At 39.4% G+C, this 25,060-nt stretch overlaps 1 protein-coding gene across 1 annotated transcript in view; it reads right to left on the reverse strand.

The window, feature by feature from the left end:
* The window catches only part of OTC (ornithine carbamoyltransferase), a 29,409-nt gene continuing 4,595 nt past the window's right edge, over positions 247–25,060 (reverse strand). Inside the window, exons 3-11 of the mRNA XM_021407799.1 lie at positions 23,513–23,651; positions 22,726–22,807; positions 16,962–17,049; positions 11,734–11,887; positions 5,345–5,467; positions 4,616–4,669; positions 4,363–4,512; positions 3,200–3,337; positions 247–1,027 (exon numbers count right to left, since the gene is read on the reverse strand). Coding sequence (XP_021263474.1) covers positions 968–1,027; positions 3,200–3,337; positions 4,363–4,512; positions 4,616–4,669; positions 5,345–5,467; positions 11,734–11,887; positions 16,962–17,049; positions 22,726–22,807; positions 23,513–23,651 — 988 coding nt within the window. The 3' untranslated portion in view covers positions 247–967. The remainder of the gene's footprint in view (positions 1,028–3,199; positions 3,338–4,362; positions 4,513–4,615; positions 4,670–5,344; positions 5,468–11,733; positions 11,888–16,961; positions 17,050–22,725; positions 22,808–23,512; positions 23,652–25,060) is intronic.

Here is a 25,060-nt window from a genome sequence, read left to right on the forward strand (position 1 = left end):
GATGAACAATAGAATCATATAATCAAAGAATCATTAAGGTTGGAAAAGATCACTAAGATCAGCTAGTCCAACCACCATCTCACCCCCACCATGCCCACTGCCTACATCCCTCGGTGCCACATCCACACAGTTCTTCAACACCTCCAGCGACAGTGACTCCACCACCTCCCTGGGCAGCCTGTGCCACTGCCTCACTGCTCTTCCTGAGAATAAATTGTTCCTAATATCCAACCTGAACCTCCCCTGGCACAACTTGAGGCCATTCCCTCTCATCCTATCACCGTTACCTGGGAGAAGAGGCCAACACCACCTCGCTACAATTCCTTCCAGTCATTTTTCTCTGCCACATCCAACTGTGTGGAACCTGCTCTGCTCCAATGCTGCAGCAGTATCCTCCTGTGCTAGCCCACAGGAATGTCACAGAGGAAGGTGATGCTCATGGGGTTTGTATGTTTTCAGTGCCAAACAGCAGAGAGATTTGGAGGCTGGCTGGAGGACAGAAACAGGAGCCAAAGCACCCAAGAAGTGTAGGTAGTCAAGGCAACAGTAAAGCACTGCTGGTCTGTGCACCCTCCCACTGATCAGCAATCATGTGGAAAGGTTTCAGGAGTTTATGTCTTTCATATTACACAATGCTAGCTCCAGCACATCTAAAAGAAGTGTACAATATGCCTATGATGCTGGCAGAGCCAATCATTAAAGTGGAACCCAAAAAACTTTCAGTGGTGCTGATCACTGAAAAGGTATCCGAGAGACTCCAGATGAGAGGTGACATTTGCAGTGGAGTTTATTGCCTCAAACATTTTCACAAATGTAATGCAACAGTGCACACTTCAGCAAAGCCAGCCCTACAATTTTATTAAAGAATCATTCATTGCCTCGATCCTTTCTGAAGAAGATCGATGTATATGCGGACCAGAATATTCTGCCAGTGAGGAATATTTTTTTCTTGGCCGGGGTCCAAGCATCAAAATGTAGGCTTTTGTAGCTGTGGTGAGTAATCTGTCAGCAGGGAAACCATGACGGCCTAGAGGAGGAAGAAAGAAAAAAATGCAATCACATTGGAAACAGATATTCCATAAAAATAAATAAGGGAAAAAATATTTTCTAGCTCTGAAGTTCTGTGTTGAGAATTATTGGCCTGACAAAAAGTGCACACTTAGATTTATGTGCTAGAATTTCTGATGAGGAATCAGGAAAGAGCTGAAAATCACTTAGGATGTTCTGTATTGCAGCTGATAGGTTTTCTCAGTGCAGGCAAAATATATTAATGGACAGCCAAGCAGAAATTCAGACAAAGCACATTTAGAACAAAAGCTGAGGCCTTTTTGTTGTGCTATACTGTATCCTCAGCTATGTCTAGGAAATGCTGTAGGTACCCAAAAAAACATGTGGGCTTGCTTGCATATTTCAGCAGAACTTCCATTAGCATCAGCGACAGCCATACCTGAATAAGGGCTTGGAAATGTATCCCAGTTTAGCTATACTTTCTGCGCTAAAACATGGAAAATCCTCACTGAAGTTAACAGTGTATCACCTACTCCTCCTGCTTTCCCCCTCGTATTCAGTATGCATTCCAACCAACCTATCGTATGGCCATGAAATGAGAAATGGGAACATCAGCTAAATAAAACAGTGATGAAGCAGCTTGGTTGTCCTCCTCATACCTGCATACACCACAAGCTGCTGTGCTGGCTCCGTTTTAACGAAGTATTACTTGGTTCACACTGTTGTGATTTCACAGCCATGTCTGACTATAAATCATTCTCTTGGCCTAGACCTGGATTTACAAGGGCCCTCCAGGGGTCTTTCGTGTCCCATCAGCACTGCTCAGTGTGACAGGTAGACCCAGGCACACAGTGGGGATGGAACACAGCCGTGCAGCCCCCACTGCCGCCCATTTCATAGCTTCACTCAGCCTGGTTTGGAGTTACAGCTGAGCAAATCATTCCTTTTTCAGTTTGCTAGGTGAGCTGAAATGGGTAGAAAATAATATATAAACAAAGCCCATATATTTTGTTTTTTTTAGCTTGAAAAAATACAAGTGAGTGACGTGGTTTTGTGGCACTGAAGGACATGGTTAATGGGCATGGTGATGATGGGCTAACGGTTGGACTAGGTGGTCTTGGAGGTCTTTTCCAACCTTAATGATTCTGTGGTTCTGTAATTCTGACAGTTTTCTTCTCCAAACAAAATGTGTAGCTTGAACCCAAAGTAAAAGTGTTTTTTGTTTGTTTTTTTTTAGTGTTTCAGAGTAATTAAATATTGTAAATTTTTTTTTAAATATGAGCACTTTTCATAATTTTAAGGCTAAAAATTATGCGGGATTTTAAGAAAAAATTGTCAATAATTTTAACTCTGTCCAAAATCTGAGGTTTTGGTACATACAATACTCAACTACTTCTTCACTTGGAGCACATCTAGAGTTCATCTGAGAGCTATGATTATGCCATTTCTGTTTTGTTTTGTTTTTTCATCTCAGAGTTTTCACTAGCTTTTGTCAACATGATGGTTCTAAAGCCAACAATAAATAACATGCTACTGAGATCTGGAAGTGGTTTTCTGACATTCTAGGAATGCTGTGAAAGAAGTTATGGCTTCTGTTAAATGCTGAGTGTACTCTCACGGTTCCCATGGATCACACAGTGTCACCCACGCTGTAACTTTGCAGGGTCCTTCAGAGCTTTGCTCTTGCAGTTCTTTTCCAGGGAAAGCTCCCATTGGTTTTCAGTGGCAGTTTTGCTTGAGAGAAAGCTGCAGAATCTCTAGCACCATCTGCGCTAAGTGTTTGGGAAACTGCTGTTTGTATGAGCAGCCCCTGGGACCTCAGCATTTAATGTGCTTTAAAATGGAGCAGCTAAGTTCATCATTAGTGTAAACCCAGCAATTCAAATACAAAAATAATAATAATAAAATGCAGTTTATACTGTAGGTTTCCCTTAGTGATAAAACCTGGGTCAAACAACTGCAGATTATTATCAAAATAGGTCATATTTGTGTCCAGAAGTATTTGTCCTACAAATGTATGTTGCCTACAATCAAAACTGTGATGTACCTTGGGGTGCATTTAAAACTTATGTACTAATATTTATGGTTTATTGAGGGGATTATACTGAGTCCAAGTCTGTAGTGTAAGGCAGAATAGAAGTTGATCCTAGCCTATAAATAATATTATGTTCCTTTTTTTTTTTTTTTTTACCATAATTGTCCATTTTCTGTTTTCTGCCTCCTGGAAAACCAGTGATCTTGGAGAATAAAATACTTCATCATCAACTTCTTCAGGTTTTCTTGGTAAACAATGTAAAAATGTCCAATTGGAAGCAGCAGATTTCACAGTCTGTAGATCAAAAAGAATAAAAAATTAACGAAATATGCTAGTATGTTAATGAAATCTTTAACTGGTAAAAAGGTTACCAAATTTTATATTAGCTTCCACTCTGGTGACTTTGATGATGAACTCAGAAGAATTCTGCTGACTTCAAAAGACTTGCTCATCTGTGAATAAGGGGGGAATATCCCCATTTAAGTCAGTAAGAGTTCAGTGCTGACTTCACAAAAGCCAAATTTTTACTCCTATTTCTCTTGCTCTAGTAGGAAGTAAAAACCCTAGTGACTTAGTGGATCAATAAAGTGCAATTTATATTCCAGTGCCATACAATAATGTAATGCTATTGATAATTTCAATGAGAACACATTAAACTATGATTTAAAAGGCTGTAATTCTTTTTTCTTTTGATATTGTCCCTCATAACATAGATCTAATATCAATGAACAATGAAGTTTTAAGCCAGTTCAGAGACATACTCATTAATAGTATTTTATGAACTTATGTTAAAATACAGTCAATTAAACCAGTAATTCTATCAGCAAGGAAAATGTCCTTTTTATCTTGGACAATTTATGACTTTACATTTTCTCTGTTTTTGCTCTGATAAGCATTTCAATGAGATGATTTTTAAACATATATATTTAGTGCTTTGCACATTGACAGATATACACAAAATTGCCCGAAATGCTGCCCAGGTTATGGACTTGAAGACAAAATCTGTGAGCTGGTCATTCTAAATAAAATATAAGGAATCTTTTCTGGTACCAAATAGGAAAGAAGTAAAGGATTAGCTCACCAGCACTGGTTATGTTCTAGAGTTAGATTTCACTGGGAAATTCTCAGAGAGGCTAAGACACATAACATGTGCGAGTTAATTCAAACTATGTTATTCTTGTGAGTTTTAAAGCTGAAGAAGTGTTTGCATGTGGTTTTACTGCAGCTCCCTTCAAAGAAATACCAAACCCATGTTTTGCTAATGTTGATTCTTACAAATCTGTAAAAGGATGAAGCAAAAATGGAATCTGAATTTTTACCTGCATCGTAATCTGATAACCTTGAAATGCTTTTAGTCTTCTTGTCTTTTCCTCTTCTTGTCCCATGCTTATCCATGTATCTGTAACTAAGACGTTGGCACCGTTTGCAGCTTCCAAAGGATCTGTGGTGAGAAGCAACTTGGTACCATACTAATGTGAATAAAATGATGAAGATCAGGAAAGCACGAAACTTCAATTACAGCAAAAATAAACTATTTAAAATCCCATACCAGGCTGTTTATTAGGCTCATACCTCTTTGGAGTACTGCTCAGTTATTTTTGTTATTCTGAGGTCTGGTTCAAACCCCTGCCAAAAGAGACAGTAGATAACACCATGGAACATGTATAAGATCTTTAATGACCATTTACACTGGTTAGGAATATACTGACTGAAACATTTGCTGTAGGAAGAGACATGTCTTTCAGCACTGTAAAGCTTCAGGAAATCAATTAGACTTTGTTGCAAGTTTATTTTGGAGATAAACTGGTGGACATTGTTCTGCTAATGTAAAGAAAACGTATTTCAATGGTTACAGAATGTAATGCCTATACAGTTTAATTTTTTGTTCTAAACTGATTCCTTGTTTTATATTTTATATTGCATTATAATGCAGCATTCTAAAAAGCTGCACCATCAATCTGAACCAACCATGACACAAGACTTCCATCAATCTGAAATGACTCTCGCATTTGTGGCAGGAAGGGGATTTTGGTGCCTTTGTAATATTTTCTCAAATTGAATGATCATCCTCTGTGACTTAGAGTGCAATCAAGAATTCCCATCAGCCCTTCTGTGAAGTTGGAGTCAGAATTACTCCCGTTTTGCATCAAAACAATTGAATCACGATTCTGAACCTTGGTTCTGCAAGCTGACACTCGAGATACAAGCACTGCTAGCTGAGGCCCTTGGGAAAGCATTGAGCTGGCTGAGATGGGAAAGGCAAAGTTTGCCCTCCTTTCTCCATGCACACAGCTTTCATACCTTGGGAGTTGCAATGCGGAGATGCATTCCCAGCTTTGCGGCACTTGTCATGATGGAGTGGAGGACATTGTTTCCGTCCCCAATCCAGGTGATGGTGAGCCCATTCAGACCACCATAGTGCTCCTGCCAAAGGAATCACACATTCCTGGTGTTACACTCCAGGAGAACAGAGTAAGGTGATGCCGTGGGGAGGAGTGGTTGGTCAAATTGGTCTGGTGCTAAGATTGTTTGCTTTCAAATGCTAGCTGCTGTTAATATAGGACCATAGGTTTAATTAAACTTGCTACACTCCCAAGATGGTCAGTGAGGGAATGCTTCCCATGTCTTAGATGAAGCACTGCAGCTTTCTCTGGTGAAGAACACATTGACAGGTATGCTGTATGGTAAGGCCCAGGCTGGGAGGCACAGCAGTAAATTCAGCGCTGAAGTGGTATAGCCATGGGTTGGTGCTAGTAAGTGTCAGTGATCACTGGAAATTCAGGGGTTTGCTTGCAGTTGTACAGCCAAGGAACACAATGATTTTTAGAGCATGTGGATTACCCTCACCTGGAACAGCATTACAGTGTCAACTGTAGCTTTGCCTAATTGTACTCACAGCCTGTACATGTGTAGCTACTCTGGCCCTCAGTCACCAATGGATAAGGCCTAAAGAGGAAGAAGAGTAATAGCAGCTCACATTTCCAGACTAGGACAATTTGAAGCCTTTCAATAAGGCTTGATCTGAATATGCATGTTTACGTGTACTTAAATTAACACCAGAAAAATTGTGAAGATGTAATCCAGTGCTTCTATCTGCCTGCTCTGTACTACTCCACCTCAACTTGAAAGACTGAAGGCATGATGGAGAGCCTTTTACTCTTAGTTCAAAGTTGGGCCATGATACCATTGCCTTGTACGAACTGGAAGCCAGACGGTGTTTCAGCACTTGGTGTGATATGGCTCAATGCTTGCCTGTTGGGATAAGCATCCACACTGCAGAGCTGTACTAACACGCTACTTTGCACAGGCTCAGCAAAGACACCAAATGGCCGAACAAGAAAAGGACTGGAACTGCACTCCCCTCTCCTGGCAGCAGCTTCTCCTAAACAAACAGCTGCAAAGTTGTTCCTAAACAAACTTACTGTCAATTCTGCCGGTGAGCACAGTCTTGAGTCAAAAATAGTAGCATGTGAAATATTTAATGACATTAAATTTAGTTGAGATCTACATCTGAGTCCTGTGCTGCCCTCAGTTTAAAAGCTAAAACTATTGAATGGTAAAATGATAGGTTTTTTTCATTTGCAGGTTGTTAGACAGCAATAGCCTGATAGGCAGAGCTGTGATGCAAGGGCATTTATAGGAGAGCAAAGCAAGACCTTGTGGACATGGAAGTTGTGATAGCGTAACAGCTCTGCAAGTCTTTATGAATATTTCAAAATCCTTCCACATCTCCTAACAGAGATGCTCCTAGGAGAAGGCCAAACTAAGGCATTTATTTAAGGAGTTGTTTCCAGTTAGGGGTTAGCAATAGCTGAGACACAAACCCACAGCCAAGAGCAAATGAGACAACCCCCAGTTCTTTCGATCTCACTATTTAAAAATAGACATCACAGCCTGTAATGCTCAAAGCACTGACTAGTGAGTCACAAATATACGGCTATGTTAAATAACCTCCACCTTATTACCAGCTGCTACCCCGAATTAAAAGAAGCACAATGCATATTAAATACTTTTCTCTGTTTTCCCAAACTACTAGCTGTTATAGATGAAATACGAAGAACTAAAGATGTCTGTGTAACTGCCCTCAAAATCTGTACTGTAAACTGCAAATCTACAACTGCAGTGACTGCTACATAGAATGGGCATAGCTGAGCTAATTGTAATGAAGATGTTTAGCTAATAGAGAAAGCCATAGCCCAGGCAGAATCAAGCTGTGTGTGTGCTTGTGGAGCCTGTTTTACATCCTGTGCTAAGCTCTATGCTGCCACTGTACACTGCTGCTGCAATTCCAGCCTCTCCATTTAAAGTCAGCTCACTACAACTGTGACTGTGGTGCTTATCCTCAGAGCACACATCCTATATTGCACACATCCCCAGCTACTGAGAACATGAGAAAGATGAAATAATTGTATTGCCTTAAACCGGGAAGCTTTAAGGCAATACAAAAACTGTTGTATATGAGGCATACTTTTTGTTTTTCTATTTTATAGTATAGGCTATAAAGAAGGAGGAAATCCTGTTAAAAGAGTTTTGCCATGACCGTAATGATCCAGGTTAAGCCATAATCTATACAATACACTCAGCTCACCTGATCCTCTGAAGGTACTTTTCCCCTTGCATCACTCCCCAGTTTTTCCAAACTGTGTTATACTGATATAGGCATTTTACCTGCTTGGGTGTTCTACAGTTTCTCTTCATATTTGGGACCTGACTTTGGACTTCTAGTAAAGCCACACAGAAATATTTAGAAATTCTAGAGCTCTTCTCCCTTATGAATGCCTCTTTGGCAAGCTGGTGACTGTTGCTGCAGTGAAACAAAACTTGGCTTTGTTAATCTCAAACCATGGGGTAAAAATAAGCATGCTCAACAATATAACACTGTTGTATATTTAGAGAAGACTAGTTTAATTAATGAGAGACTTTAATGTCTGACTCTACCTGGAATTGCTTCCAGCTGGGCTGAAACTGACAATATTTTAAGTTATCTCTGAAATATTTAGCTTCAACAGTCATAACAGCCCTCAATTAAAATAAGCTTTTGAATGATTAATCAATAATGTGTCAAAATTTTAAATGGAAAGCTTGTCAAAGCTTTAGCCCTTTGGGAGACACGTATGATCCATTGAATGAAAAAAGGGGCCAGATCTACTGGCTCTCAAACTGAGATGAAGACAGATGCTGTACCAGTTATCTTTTGTATTCCTTCCTCAGTGTTTGGCACAGCATGCTCTAGAGGATCAGTCTGGATCCTAGTTGGGATTCCTAATTGTTAGAATAAGTATAATGATGATGGTGATGAATTTGAAAACTCCAGTAATTAGAGCTCTTTGGGTTACACTTTGAGGGAAGTCTGAGAATATATGGCATCTTGCTTGAAACTGGACAATGCTGCAATTTGTGACAGTATTTAAAAAGGAACCATTGATGTATTTATTATGTTAAACATTTCTCCATGCCAACCATTTCTTTCTGAAAAAGAAATTTCCCTTCAGACCAGTGACATAAAAGCTAGTGGCATATGGATCCACTCTAATTACCAGTCTGGCCATCCTGCAGTCAGCTACAAGTTAGCTGATTTGCCCAGTGGCATTAATATCAATTGAATCAATGTCAATATATGGTGTGTCCCCAGAATACGAACTGTGTGATGCCACATGCCAGCCAAGTTTCACAGAACAGAAATTGTGAGTCACAGTTTCTGCCCAGGAGACAGAGTGGCAGTAGGCAGGCTCGGGAAGTGGCTGATTCACTCCTTCAGCACAGTCACAGACATAAAATGGCTCTCCAGGTGCACAGCAACAGCACACCAACTCGTAGTCTTTAAAAGCCACACCCCCACACTCTCGCAGTCAGGTTGCAAAACATTTACAACCGTTTCTTGTGGGCTATTACTCAAGATCAAACTCAGAACAACCAAAATTTTTAGAAAGAAAGAAAGAGGTATGGCAAGGAAAACATCCCTATGATTCTAGAAGGCATGTGGCAAAATTAATAGGATTTAGGAAATGGAAGAATAAAAATGTGCTAAATGTTACAAGGGCCAGCATGCACGTAGAGCTCCAGTGGGAAATACAGGGGGATAATAAAGAAGAGAAAAACTTACATTTGGGGTAGGTACTGACAGCAGAGAGGGGCCAGATCCAGGCAGGAAAGTATTTACAAAGATAACGAAGAGATTTTTGAGAGAAATAAGCTGCATAAATTCTGCAGTTACATGTAAATACAAGGCTATCAGTCTGTGTCACTACTGCATTTTGCATGCATGCATAAATCAAATAAATTGCCTTTGCATCGCAGAAAAGCAGTCCAAATGTTATATGTGAAACTTTTAACTGATTTAAGGAATCAGCGGTACTATTCAACATCCCCATATTAATCTTCTTGCATCTTTTCACCCTGTAGAGACTCACATGAGAAGTTTGATTGCATAAGTGACAACCAGACCCTGTGACTCTCGCTTCTTCAAGCATTAATTCTGCTTCTGTGAACTGGTAACCTTCATTATATGGCTGAAATGCTGTTTTACTGCATGCAGCTGGCTGTAAAACCAGTCTACATCTCAGTGTACTGTGCAGAAAAGAGCAAAGTTGGCCTGCAGTGCCAACACCCGTGGTGCACTGCCGAGAGGGCCTGCCTCCCTTCTCCTCTCCTTCCTGGGTAAGAAAGTGAGGGTGGAAAGCAGGTCCTAAGCCAGTGGTGCAGCATACCCTCAGCAAAGTGGCACAGCCATGCAGCTGCCCTCTAGAGATCTCCTGCTATGGGCTGAAGAACATGATGGAAAGGCCAGGGGAGAGATGGGAATGGCTGGAGGAACCTGCTTCTCAGGTTGACTGGGAAAGGATTGTCAGTTTTAAAATGCTTCCACACATGTCCAAAGGCTAAGTCACTCCTTGAGAGCTATGTCTGTGAATGCTCAGTTTATCGTGATACCAGTCCACATCGGATGTTTCTTTTGTTTGAGCACCAACTGTTAAAGTTCCGTTTCCATATCATGTCAAATAGGCAGAAACACTGTCCAAAGACTTCTTCTCCAGTCTTTGATGCAAAAAGGACAGTCACTGCCGCTGCTGCCACCGTAGGTATTTAAACCATGGGAACATTCAGCTTGGGGGGATATGTTCACCTGGAGTTTCTATCACAGCTGCTCCATTCAGGGACACAACAGAGAAGCAGAGAATGATTATCAACAGGGCATCTACTCATTCTATTAATCTCAGTAGGTTTCTTCCTAAGATCAGTGGAGAAGGATATCCATCTCTGGAGGGTAATTGAGATGCTCAGCAGTCCAGAGCTGGAGAACTTCGGTGCCGCAGTTAGTGGCACAGAGCTATGTAGGATGAAACTAGGTTTATAGGCAGAGATATCAATAGTTATGTAGACTATGAGTCATGATTAATAGTGAATTATGGTATTCATAATTGTGAAAATGCTAATAACCAAGGTGTAAATGGTAATAACCAAGGCATAAATGCTAATAACCAAGGTAAGATAGAAACCTCCCAAAACACAGCCATAACATACACCTGGTTTATAATTGCACACAATGTTTAAATAAAAAGATGATGTATGGTGTTTGATGTTGAACTTCTCATTCTGGTTTACCATCTTACATAATTTGAATAGCTCACTGAAGTTGGCTCAGTATGATCTCCAGTGTGAACCATATCCTGAGGGATGCAAAGCATTTTAGTGTCCACTGCACTGGTTTTTGCTGGCCTCTTCATTTTTAGTATGGAAAATTGTAAGACAAACATGAATCAAAGTAACAAAAAGTAATTTTCTCTAAACATACGAATGTTTTGGTATTCGAAGTGTAAGGCATGAATAACTTGTTATTTCTCTCATAAGATCTTTTCCACATACCAAATATCCCATTGCAGAGCTGAGAAACACAGCTGAATGAGTCACAAAATTATCCCAACTGTCCTTTTTTCAAGCAGTGCGATTTTTATTCATTCAGAAAGTAAACAAGGTCAGAAGAGTTCATCAAAATTGTTAACAAGCCCTGCAGTACACTAATCTTTTTTAATAAGCTACTTCCTTGATTGATTATAAAACAGCATAGTCCTTCCGTTCACAGATAAACATCTGGCATTCTATGTGTAGAACGCTATCTATATGTAAAATGCTACTGTCAAACCAATATTTTGTTAGATTAGAACTACAAAATATGTTCTTTATTATCCATTCTTTGATGTGAGCAAAGTTTAAATAGACTTAAGAGCCTGAATATTAGGGATTTGCACTTGTAGCATTAACTGGCTTTTCAAAAAACCTTTGTTTGACCAATTTCCTGACATATGGATAACAATTCCTTTTAAGCTGTTCATGGGTTAGGGCAGAATCAAGAGTGAACTACTACTGCTACTACTGCTGAGCCAGTGGCAAAATTCCCATTAGCATTGGTTGAGCCAGCATCTTGCCTTTATCTTAGTATGTAACCCTCCCTGCAAATTTTCTGAATTGCAGCCTAATTCCAATGAAGTACTTAATTTTATGCTTAACTTCAGTCCCACTACAGTTGATAGAGCTAAGTAATTGTTTCAAATTAAACAGGTTCTTAATTATATTCCTGGATAAAGATCTCCTTAAATAACAAGTGTCATGTAATTACCACTTAAAAAAATGTAGCACTAAGTAGTTTTGAATGTGATTTTTCCAGAGTTATTAAGCAGGGATTATATCGGTACCTGAAGAGTTAGGTAATCAGCTAAAATCTGGAGAGGATGGTATAAATCAGACAATCCATTGATTATTGGGATCGTGGCTTCTTTCGTCATTAGGTCTAGATCATTATGCTTATAAACTCGAGCCAAGATTGCATTTGTCATGCTGGACAGCACCCTGGGGGATGGCAGAAAATATCCAAGTCAAACATAATAAATACAGCCCCATTGCACCCTTCAGTATGCAGCATATAAATATTAATGAAAAGTGGTAATGAATCAAAAATGTTCAGCTGTCTGAATAATTTATGATGCCTGCATAACACACTTAAATGCAGATATTTAACAAGCTGCTAAAAAGTAAGCAGTTTTACTTATTAAGAAACTATAGCAAGTAAATGAAAGCATTTCTTCTTAGCTTTTGATTGTAGCTACAGATATAACATCAATAAATGTTAAGGTAAATGAACTAAGATAAGAGATTGTGCAACACTGTAATATTTGAAGAATTTGATAAGCGTGGGTAAGATTTCTTGAGTCTCTTACTAAAGAAAAAAATGTTCTGAGAGTGTCTCTGTACGGTAGCTTGACCTTTGTGATGATTAGGACTACAGATTTGTTTTAGATTTCCACAATTACTTACTGATCTTAATGAAGATAGAAAGCTGACAATACCAGCCTGTTCTTTCTCCTACCTACACAGCTGCACACTGACACACACATGGTCTCAGAATTAAAGCAATGTCTGAGTTTGAAATTCAGTATATGGATAGGGGCATGCAGGAGTCACTGTGCCACTCTGGCTTTAGCCTCGTTTGCCAAAGTGTGACAGACTCAGAGATTAGCATGGTGGATTATCATGGCATACTTAGTGTGCCCTGAATTCTTTTGATAAATTAAACATGAGTAGGGGCTCTGCATTTCTCTGCATTTCTGTTTTAATCAGGCCCTGAAGCATGACTTTGAAGTAGCATTTTGTGTGCTTTAATGTTTTCTCTAGTAGGACCTTAAAACAAAACAAGGAAGAGACTGGATAGGAGAGCGTGAAAAAGCACTGCAGTATCACTTTCTGTCTAGCCAGAAAGGATTCTGATATCTCCTCCTGTGGAAATATGGCTGTTAATGGCATGGCCTTTACACACACACATTTCCTCCTGGAGTAAATCAGTAACAATTTTTTTCTACTGACATCAGACACGCCTCATGCAAGCAAACCTCTTATAAAACGTTACAAGACTCCCCACAGAGCTCTCTCTGAAGACTGCTGATAGCAGCCATGAGTGAAATGAAGAAACTGAACAAAGTATTTACTGAAGGTAAGCTATTGGAGTGGTTATTTGTGTGACTACTTTTCTTCTTAGCTGAGTTCTGTCATTTTTGTTTGTTTGTTTATTCTAGCTTGAAGCATGTGACTGTGGAAAACCTGTTTTAAACTAGCCATCAGAGATGGGATAAAAGACCCATGTTGTTACCATCTAATAGGTGTCTAACTAAACAAGATATACTTAGTCCTACATCAGACACGAAAAAGAGGCAATTACATTAGAATTATCTTAGAAATTTTTAGGATATTAGGTCAGCCGACTCCTATCTCACATGACAGATAAATATTTCAAGATGTCCAACTAGTGTACACTGATGGATTTTCTTCATACTCTAGTAGCTACTAGAATTACTGCACTCTTACCAGCAAGATCTCAGTCTTTCTGCCAGCATTTCTAGATGTCATATCTTATAGCAGGAAGTCCTGGTGGAAAATGAGCTAATACTTTGAAAAATCAAAACCAAATTCAGCTCAGCCAAAAATCTAACCCTCATCTAAGGACATGAAATCTCTTGTAATCAAGCAAATCTAAAGGAAACCATGTAAGGATGGGACTGTATAGGAAAAAAAAGATATGGTTAGAAAAGAGTCTTCAGCGAAGATGAAGCTTTGGAAGGTGAGTGGGAGGCTCATCAGGTGACTTTGGATTTGATGGAGTTACAAAGGTTTCTGTATTATTGGTTATATTTTTGTGTTTTGTTTTCTTTCTTTTTGCAAGACCACGAGCCTATAAACTTAAGCTTCAAAATCCCAAAGCTTGGAAATATATGAATACACTGGAATGCTGCATATGAATCTTTTCAAAATAAGCTTTATTTCTACCAAGAAAAGCTGCAAAGTTTTGCTCAATATCCTCTAAAGATTTCAAAAATAAAGGTGATAAAGTCTTTCAACATGGTTATCTCTGCTTTTTTTTTTTTTTTTAAATACAGCACTGTGATTTTAGGGCATCTGCATTCATTTGGGGTAGAATATTCCAATCCAGGGTTTGGAGTATTCTATGCATTTTTTGAAAGTATGTATTAATTCACAAGGTTTAATTGTCTGAAAAGGCTATTTCATTGTAATTGATAGTAGTAAAGAGGCATATGCCCAGAGATTCAGATGTTCATCCCCTAATTATGCTCATGGAGTTGTAAAATCATCCTAGGAGCTCTTCAGTACTGAACATTATAGCCACTGAACTATCATGGTGCACAGTGGAACTTCTCAGTGGAACTTCTCTACAGTGGAAAATACTGGTACAATACTTACAGGTATTTCATTTCACCTAGGATATCAGATGTGCTAAACAGCACTGAAAAGATCCTTAATGGGTGCTAATTGCTACTGCATTGGTGTAAATGTAAACATCTTGCAAAGTATGGACGAGCTGTATTATGACCAAGTAATAAATCGATAAAATATGTTCACAGGAGAAATGCTTTCAACTCTTACCTGCAGCAATTATAATAAAAACTGAGGACTTTTATAAACCCATGTATCCTCTGCTTTAAGTCTCAATTGTAAGTACTTCTAAAGCCTTCAGAGGCCTTGACATAAAACCATAGATATCTGAAATACTCTCTGGGTTTACTACGAGCATTCTTTTATCATTCTCATCTTAACTGAACGAGGTGGGTATGTCATCCTTCATTCACATGAAATGCCAAGGAATTAATAATCAGGTTGTTATTTTGGCTAAACTACTCAGTCTTGATTATGCAAAGTCAACAATAATTTTTCTAATGAGAACAGGAGTGAAGCAGAGCACATGGAGCTCTGTAATTACTTAGGAAAGCTTTCACTCCACTGCAGTAGGCAAATGATGTGACTCAGCAGAGGAGCAAAATCCCCGGGTCAGGGACTTGAAAGAAGCTTGACCTGGAAGAGGAAGCTGTGCCAGAGAATTTGGGGTGACGGCTTGCATGGAAAGTGGGTATTGGCAGAATCTTCTCCACAGAACAAGGACTGCTCTGGAACAGCAGGAAGATTTGCTTCTTTCTGCCTTTTGCCTTGTTTCTTGTTTTTTTTTTGTCTTTCTTTTTTCCTTTTTGTGTGTGCAAGTGAAGATCATTCAAGACACTGCAAACCAAAAACTTGATGGCCTTTTATTATCCTATTTGGGAAGAAGGAATAAAAACTCACAGAAAATATGTCCTTTTGTGGATCAGAACAGGGCTGGATTTGCCGTAGGGTTAGTGTCTGAATAGCAGAGAGCCTTCAGACAACAATGCTGCACATCTGGTAGAATGGTGCTCGGTGAAGTTGTAGGGGAGCACTGCATAAGGGCCCTGACCACATCCTTCCCTTTCCTGAAGGTTTGCTTGATGGTGCCCAGGGTCCAAGAGATGAGGACTGCCCGTCATTACTCTGATGTTAGAGGGGATAGGCTGACAGGCATTACTGCCAAGAGGTTCACCATGCAGGCTCTGCCTCTTCTGTCCCAGGCTCCCATCTCCCTGTTACGGCACTCTATCAACATCCTCTCTTACTCTTCTCTGCCAAGAGGCTCTTGTGTTGCAATGACCCAGTGAAAAAGGAAGAAAAGGGAAAACTTTGGTGAATAATACTTACCTACATCACTTTGAGGGGAAATACCTTTAATATGTTTTCCATTTGCCTTTAATAGTAAGCATTATATATGTTTGACTGGAGAAATCCTGCAGCTGTCCTACCAATGGAGTTGTAGCAGGATGCTTGTGCTCTGAAGCTTCTGAATAGGACACTTTGATGAAGCTGTAGCTATTCTGCTTAAACTGGGGCAATGTATCATGATGTATGAAGAATTTCTTTTGAAGGGATGTATTTCAATCCCCAGGCCATCTATGAGCTCTGCTGAACTGGCAAGGTGGACACAGTGGATTCAGACTGTTTAATTGTGAGCCCTTTGTAGGCTCATGAGTTTCCATGATTTTTCAGTCATTTTAAAACACGTAGTTACTGAAACAAGGCAATGGGACACACTTCCTCTGAAACATCTGAACGCTATAGCTGCAGCTTGTTTTGGTACTGGCAGTATAATTTATCTAACAGGAAGTCAGCATTTTTAAGCCCCAAGAGACTGAAATTTTGACTTTCTACTATTAATACCCATATGTCCTCCACTTCAGCAGTTAAAGGCAGGAAAGGAAAACTTAAAATGTTCAAATGTTTTGTATTTTTCTTACATTTTCCTTGTGTTTCATCAGAGAAAGAAGAGCAACACAGTTCTCAGTCTCTCCCAGTAACAACCATAAAAAGTGTAATATACAGCAGTGGCAATGGAACCTCAGTTGGCTGATTGCATATTTTGACTTGAGCCTGACAAACCTGACACTGCATATTTTTCACCAGAGCAAAAAGGACCTTTCAGACACTACTAACCTTTCAACAGCTAAGCCTGAGAGACTCAGGCTGCAATAAGGATTCCTAGGAAGCAGCATGCTACTGAGGCTGGATGAGTCTTTAATACATGGAGGGCTGTGAAATACATCAAGAGCACCTGCAAATGATAACGTCATGTTCTGCCTACTTTGAGCAAAGTTCTCCCCAGCTGTGACAATGAGGATAGGCTGCTAGCTGCTCATTCCAACATAACAAAAAGATTCTGGTCATGTTTGAAGATACATGCCATTATCAATGCCAATATCAATGGAGTTATTCTACTGAGATTTGTCTGTTTGTGTGACTGTCACTCTCACTGTCAGTCCATAACCAAAATTCAATAAATTCAATAAAAATATTTATTGCTGTGAGGTGTTTTAGAACAGACAGAATGATGGTGTACAGAGCTATAGATTCTGTGAGCTGACCTGTAAATATTTAAGAAATTTGGAGTGCCATCTGACATTTTCCATATGGAAAATATTAGCTTTTAAAAATCCGCAAGACAGGTTTCAGACTGATCAACTATTTCCTTAAGCATCTTCCAAATATGTAGCAATCCGTTAAGTAACATCTTACCAACCTTGCTGTATCTGTGAGACTCTCATTAGTGCCCAGGTGAATGTCTTGTATTGTAAGGAAGGAAGGATGTCCTCCAAGGAGAGCAAATCCTGCAAGAAGGACACATAAAAAGGAAATTAAACAGCCCCTCATACTTACAACCAAGATTCAAAATAATTTTCATGCAATAAAACTCAGCAGGGCATCCAAATGTTTCAAATGCTTAAAGTCTGACACCACAAGATGCAAATAAATAGGACAAAACCGCTCAAATATGATGCCTTGCTGAAATACTCAGCCGTGAGTTGTGATCTCTGTTAATAGGAACAGTCATTCAGGCTGCAAGACCACATATTGTTGAAAGCATCACCATGGCTCCCTGCTAAGTTAGATAACTCATTTATCATGCCGAATTTCTACGTTTATGTCAGTAGACTTAGCATCATAGAACTGCAAAGGACCATCTGAGTCATTAAGTCTAATTCCACATCCTTGCAAACAAGTGTCAAGGATATTCGCTCAGACAGAAGACCCCAAGTTTCCACATACATCATAATAACCTTAAGCTTGGTCACAAATGACCAAGTGTATTAAAAACTTGCAGTGTGTCAGAGAAAGATGGAAAGATCTCAGGTGCTGTCAGAATCCTTTCACCTTGCAATAGTAAGGAAATTGCAAGGTGAGTGAATGCACCAAATGGATTAGGTTTGAAAAATGAAATACATTCCTGAACAGGAAACCAGAGGAGGATCTGAGCACCATTTAAGAATATAAAACATTTGAGGGAACTTAAAAGTTGCCTGAGGGGTATTTTGGACAGAAAAACTTCACACTAAGGGCAAATCTCAGGTTCTGTGCTGACTTATTTCTATTGCACCTCCACAAGAAAGCTAACGCAGGCAACCGGCTGGCACAAACAGAGAGGCACAGATCTTTTTTCACCACACTTGAGTCTCCCTGCCTTAGCCTGGTTTAAGTGTAAAGCCTCCCTCCACTAAAACTCTGTGTAAAGTCCATCGTGTCCACATATCGGGAGGATGAGCCTTGAGGGGATTGTTTTATGAACTTTCACAAACGGTTTAGTGCAGGATCCTACACCTGGGAAAGTATAAAGGATTTGAACTGGGCTTTAGGTAGCCCTGTAAGGCATTTACTGTGCACTTGAGGAGGTGGTGCTAACAAATTTTCAGCTGTTATGAAGAAAATAAAAAAGAAAAAAAAAAATTAAAAGCTGCTTGGGCTGTTTGCAGCCATTAGATGGCAGTGCAGGCATCGCGAGGAGCGCTGCTGCAAAAAACAACGTTGTTAAAGGCCCCTCAGAGATTAAAGAGTTGATCCCGCAGCTACCCTTCAAAACATGATCAAACCAGTAAGGAACACTGGAACCTTTCACAGCTAACACCAGCAGTGAAGTTCAGGCTGCAGGTGTGGGCCCTGCTGCTGGGCCCCGAGCACAGAAAAGCCCTTATTACATTCCATCCTGCGCGGGCAGCAGGGTTGAGGTGAGGTGCTCCGCTCTGGATCAGTTCAGCCAGTCTTTAAAATGAAGCAGATAAAAATAGTACCGGCAGTTCATTGCCTTTTGACTGCCTCAATTTTCCAAAAACTGGGATTAAAAAATAATGATGGTCCTAACCCCATCTGAAGGGCAGTTCTCTGCTCCATTGCTCCACCTGGCCAATGTATATTCATTCCAGCGAGTGGGCCTGCTTTTACTTTCCCTTTGCCATCATTAGAGATTGTTCCAAGTCAGAAAGAGATTGGATTCAGATTCAACAAACTTTTAAGATGGAAGCATCACTTATTCTAATATTACTATTTAGAAAACCACAACCAATATGCTGGTTGAATCACCCTTCTTTCCTGGTTATTCAGAAGCCTTTTTGTATTATGACAGGAAAAATATTTAGGTTTCCCTAGATATTTTCACTTCCTCTCTGCAGCTTTGCCACAAACACTGTATTGATGGGAATGTGTGTGCAAACTGGTGCCTAGACATTACAGCCTATATATTCAATATCATTTTGAAGTCAGTAACATGTCCCGCCAGACTCTGTATGTTTTTTATTTTCAAAGTTCTATATGATTATGTCAATGATTTATATCATAAAGTTCCACACAAGACAGCAGCTCTTCACTTCAGGCTTCTAAATATGGACACTTTGGTAGGTGTTTCACACTCGGGGCAGACTCCCATGGACACGTTCTGTTTTTCTGTAAGAGATGCCCAGGCAGAAAAAGAGGAATCTGGCCATTTATTCAGAATTGCAAGATGTCAGGCAGCCTAGCTGGAGCTATCACCTTGAGTCTGTGTACATAGCAAGGTCCTAATGTGTTGCGTTTCTGCTCATGAACTGTCCATCTGTGCAGGGCCTGGGAATGTACTTCCATCCAAAACATTCCATCTGGAAATACAGGAGCACTGCGCTCTAGCTTTGCATACAGTTACAGAGGAAGAATCTATATTGTAGATTCTTTCATTCAGACTATCAGTATAAAAAAAGTAGTTGGTGACTTCTGAAGATATGCAGGCACCTACTCAGTAAATTAGCACATGCTAGAGTGCAGCGTTAAATTGGAAGATGTAAACCTCTTTGTTGTCACAATCTGGTCATATCCAAAGCCATATGCTAAGTGTTCATATCAATCCTGGTATCTTTAGCAAACTGTACTGGACATTCATACTGGAGAGGCAGAATAGATTAGTATCTCATTACCACAGTTTTCACTCTTGTTAGTTTTTTTTTTTAATGGACAGTTTTATGCCTCAGGCTGCGTCACATTATTTATCCCACTTATGCAAACTCTTTTATTTAGGACATGAGTTCTGGTGGTTGTACAGACCTGAATTAAATCACTACTCCAGTCTGTCCCTGGAATGTTGGGTAAGCAGGTCAAAGTGAATCCTCTAGTTTGCACATTGTATACATGATTACGGGACTGCCTTGCCATCACCAGGAGACATGCATACACACACATCTTCTCAAACTGAAAGAAAGGATCTTATTTTATATTTCAGTATATCTGGATTTGGATTTTTTACTTTCCTCACTGCTTGCCATGACGTATAATCTATAAAGTATCTTTTTATTTAGACTAGTAACAAAGAACACTTCTAGGCAGCAAATACAGGAGCATTCCTAAAGCAGAAACCTAAAACCTCGTAAACATTTTTTAATGCTACCCCTCTAAGGGGAGAGAAAGCTAAAAGAGTGTTCTTGCCCCCTCTGCAATATAGCCAAGCTAAATAACACTAGTCATTCCAAGAAAAATAAAACATACTGCATATTCCTGCTGTGTGATGCCATACCCACTACATTAGAACATGTGAACTAATGCAATTATTTCTGTGGCAGTAGCCTTCAGGCATGGATTTCTTCTTCCCCTTGTGCCTGTAGTAAGAAGAGTAAGCTGGGAGTAATTCTGCTGAAGCCAGTGGCAGCGAACTTCTGTAAACCTGTCAGAATCTTCTGTATTTTAGTACACAAGGAAAGAAGATACACAGAGCTTCTCTACCTGCATTTTTCTATTTCCGTTTCTACGTGGTTACATATTGTCTGCATTCAGCATTTGTGTAATCATGTGGTTTATTTTTATTTCTTCATTTACCAGCATTATTGCACAGATTCCACATTTCCCAATATAGTAGCTAGTGATAGCAGTAAATCTAGTAGGTACTGCAAAACTGGATTTACTTTACCAATACCCTATGAAAGTTATTTATAGTAAACTTGTAAGACCAGTATTATTCCTAGAAATGGTAAAATAATAGAGATTTCAGAAATACGCATTAGGACAAGATTATATTTATTCAGCAGGGTAAAGGGACAACGGATTATGCCACAGAGACCTATACATTATTCAGTAGCAATGCTGTGAGAATAAAACTGCTTAGAGAAATAGTATGTTGGAAGAACCACAAACTTCAGCTGTTCCCTTACAATTCATTATAAATTTGTGTTTGTTTGTTTTTAAAAAATGGAGTTCTCCAGAGGCTTAGGGACAGCACGACTTCAGAAGAGACTTCCACATTGTTCGTGTGTGGCAGCAATCTCCTGGACACTGCACAGAGCAGACGTTGTAACCAGTGCTTTTCAAGTCTCCTTGCTGCAAAGTTTGTTCACATCAATCTGATCACCAGAGCCGTGTCCCACGAGTGACCTCTTTCAAGGTCTTGAAGGTGCAATTCTTGGGAAATGCTATTTGAGATGGCTCCTGTATTCTATAAGCAAACGCTCCAATCTACTTCAATGTACACTTTCCCTGGACATTAGAAAATTGGCGCAAAATTAGCTTATTCAGCTAAAAGAAACATGTGTGACCCCACATTTGTTTTGAGTTATAAATTCCAAGGGAGAATTTGTGTATATTAAAAAGCAGCTGAAATGTATAGAGTTTCCATGGACATAAAAAGCTTGAGTCTGCCTTTGAAACAAGCCTTAGGCTTAGAGGACTTAAGATCAAATAACCGAAGGTGTGAAGTTAATGCACAGGACTTAAGCTGCATTGAACTCCCTTGTGGACACTCTCACTCAGAAACAAATTGGTTTTATTTCATTGGAGATTAATCCCTCTTGGATGAATTCATGTGTGCTAACTCCCATCCTTTGGAAAGTTCAAATGAATAAACTTGAGCTTCCCCGTTCCATAAGCCTTCAAAACCAAGGACTAATTGTGCTTCCCTCTGAATACAGAAGCAAGAAGGATAAACAGATTCAGAGAATTCATGTGTACCTGCCCATGTATGAATATGGCAGGCAACTGGAAACTGGCCTAAAAACTCCAGTACTAAGAGGTGGGTTGCCTTAACAAAGAGAGAATGCAAGATAGAAACACATTCATAAGTGACTGCTTTATCTGGAGAAAATGGAAAGGAACAACAAGTCTACATCAAGACCAGGATCAGCAGACTATGTCAGAGGATATGAAAGCAAATTCAGAAATGCTTGCAGATGACCTTTCTGCCTCTTCCTTCCATTTTTTTTTTTTTTTTTACCTTTTCCCTTACATCTTGTAAAAAGTGAATATTCAACAAGTTTTCTGTCACTTAACCAGGGAGAAGCTTCTCCTTCCCTGATGAGTAAAAATATACCCATAAGACAGTCACCAATTCAAAGTTATTCCTGGGTTTCTTGGTAACATGCAAACACATGAATAATTTATTTCAGTGGTCTCACTGACTCCAGAGCAACTACCATGTAATTAAAGATATGCCTGTGTTCCAGTGTTTGCAAGGCTATATCCTAAAAGAATAGTGTTCCACTTCAGATCTTACTAGGCTAATACCCTGGAGTTTCCATCAAGTTATCTTCCTGTGTAGGTAATCATGTTAAATTTCTTTTTTCCCTAATTTACATCAAGGCATTACTATGATTCCCAGTCTAAACACATACTCTGAAATGTGACAATGGTAATGCATAATACATTAGAAAGACATTTACTAGAGCTTGCACAAGATTAAATTAGTGATACTTACTAAAATACAAGTTTGGAGATGAGTATCATGATGGGAACTTACAGCAGAAACACTTTGGTCTGTTACTTTATTTCTGATTCACCATGTTGGAATTATCTGGTGGTATTTCAGAGGCCAAAGGGATGTTCTTGTGACATTAATATGCAAAGTGAAACACAATTAGCTACCATTCTTTTTCTATTTTTGCTTTAAAACTTTAGGCATCTCTTGAGTAAAAAATGCTAACTGGAAAATTACATAGTATTTTTAAGTGCATACTCACAATATACAATTTCAAATAAAATGTGATTGTGCCATTGGTCCGATTTACCTGTTTCTGCAGATAATCTTGTTCTTGTGCTTCTCTTCTCAAAAATCATGGCCAAAGATTTTCCTTGCATCAGGGGCAAATACTGGACAACAGGAATGGAAGGCATTTCAATTTTATAGTCATTACATGATTTCCAGTGTGAAATATTTTTTTCACATATTAATTTGGCATTAGAGAAGTTACACTTGTTTTTTTCTTTAAACCATAACTTCATTTCAACTTTTTCAAGGAGAACTAGCAATGAAAAAGGTTAAAGAGAAAGAACTAATTCTAGTGACAAAAAGCCACTGTATTTTGGCAGTCAATTTGAACTAGCATTAAGGAGAACTCTGATACTAATCTTATTCCCATGCAGAACAGAGAACTGCTTTCTATTTCCTACATTTAGGGGTGGTGCATACACACCATGTGTAAATGGATAGGGTTGGCCAATAACAGGGAGTTAGCTGTGCAAAGCTGTTTATTTTTTTTCATTTCTGTAGACCTCTGTAGTATTTAAAGAATATCTCTGAACATTTTACAGGAAGGTTCTTTGTTTTGTAGTATAGAATCATAGAATTATAGAATCACCAGTGTTGGAAAAGATCTCTAAGATCATCCAGTCCAACCGTCCACCTATCACCAATATTTCCCACTAAACCATGACCACAGTACATGGTATACAGGATTTAAGAGTTACAGTGATTATATTTAGAGAAAACCAGCTAAACTGCTGATTCCCAGTATCTTCCAGAACAATATTTACTTCAACATCTGAGTGCCTTAAATATCAGTTAAAGCATTTTACCTCTCCTTTGTCCTTTATCCTTTGTTTCAAATCTGAGGCCACCCATAGCAAATACTTCAGTTCATCTGCTGTGTAGTTCTGTAGAGTAAGGAAGTCACGACCTTTCAGACAAACATTCAATTGATCTGATGGCCCACGGCTGTGTCAAAAGAGAAAAAAAAAATGCTTTTGGCATTTGACATGAAATTGTACTCATGCAAAAGCCAATAAACAAGCTGCTGAAATCTCTCCCACTCCCCTCATTTGACCCAGCTGGATCAGCTTGATGGACTGTGTTAACTGGTTTCAATAACTTTCACGGTCATGCTGGCACAACATGCCACAATGCGGTATATTGATCACAGTAGAAGTGATTGTACTGTAAGCCTTCTGAGGAGTGTATGGCTTGACTGTGCGCTGCCTCATCAAACAAAGCCAAATGCAGAGCCAGGCAGGGCTTGGTGAAATTGCATACAAGCAGACTATAAACTGCCCTTTGAGGTACAGAACGTGGGGAAGTGCTTTGTGGATGGGTGGGACACAGGCCACATTCCACTTCCATGTATAAAAATGATGGCGTTCCTATACATGTCTCTTGATTATTCAAGGGACTGGGAAAGAGGATAACCAAATTATAAAACCACAACATTGCTGTGTGCTCTGGCCCTTCTCCTATCACACCAGAGACATTCAGAGCACATGCAGTGAGTGTATTTACTCAAGGAGTGCACAGTGCCTCCAACTAGATTTATGACTTTAGAATCACGTGAAATGGGATGCTGATAATTACCTACAGAAGTTACACATTATAATTTCCACTATTTTAGATTTTTATAAAATGGTTTTACAAATAGATAGATTTTATAAAATGGTTCAGTCCAAGCCAGTGTTTCCACAGGCTTAAGATAACTGATCCAGTGACAAATCAGCCCCTTCTTTTGCACTGTACCAACAGCTGTCCTTAGCATAACACACTTTGCAATGTAGTCTTGCTAAAGTTTTGGATGGGTACGAGCTTACCGTATTTTTTAAAAGGCAGAATTTTTAAACTGATCTGATGGAGTACAAAGCAATGCAAACAGCTGGTTCTGCAACTACATGTTCCATATTTCCAAGTAGGTGCCTCTTAAGCTCTTAAGCTGAGGCCAAGCTCAGTTACACCACCTGCACATTGTCATTTCCCACTAACTTCTGCATGAGAAGACAGTGAAGCACTAAAATTGGCTACCCTGAGAGGATTTGGAATTACCATCCTTGGAGATTTTCAAGCCCTGGCTAAGTATATTATAGCTGACCTGATCTGCTCTTGTCAGGCTACAAGAACACTGGACTATGGATCCCTTTCTGATCTCTGTGTTCCCATCGTGATTCTGTTTTACTGCTATGACCTTCGGAAATGTGTTCCCTTCCCTTGTCCACATCCTCAGAAACAGGGGCAGAAGTAGACATATAAATTCCAGAGAAGAGGCATGAGACAACACACTGAAGTTAAAATATAACAGGCAGAAATGCAAGGTCAAGTAGTTGGCATATTTCATTCTGAGCAGGGAAAGAAATTACTTTGGATTA

The sequence above is a fragment of the Numida meleagris genome, chromosome 1 (genome assembly GCF_002078875.1).
Source record: "Numida meleagris isolate 19003 breed g44 Domestic line chromosome 1, NumMel1.0, whole genome shotgun sequence".
Lineage (NCBI taxonomy): Eukaryota > Metazoa > Chordata > Aves > Galliformes > Numididae > Numida > Numida meleagris.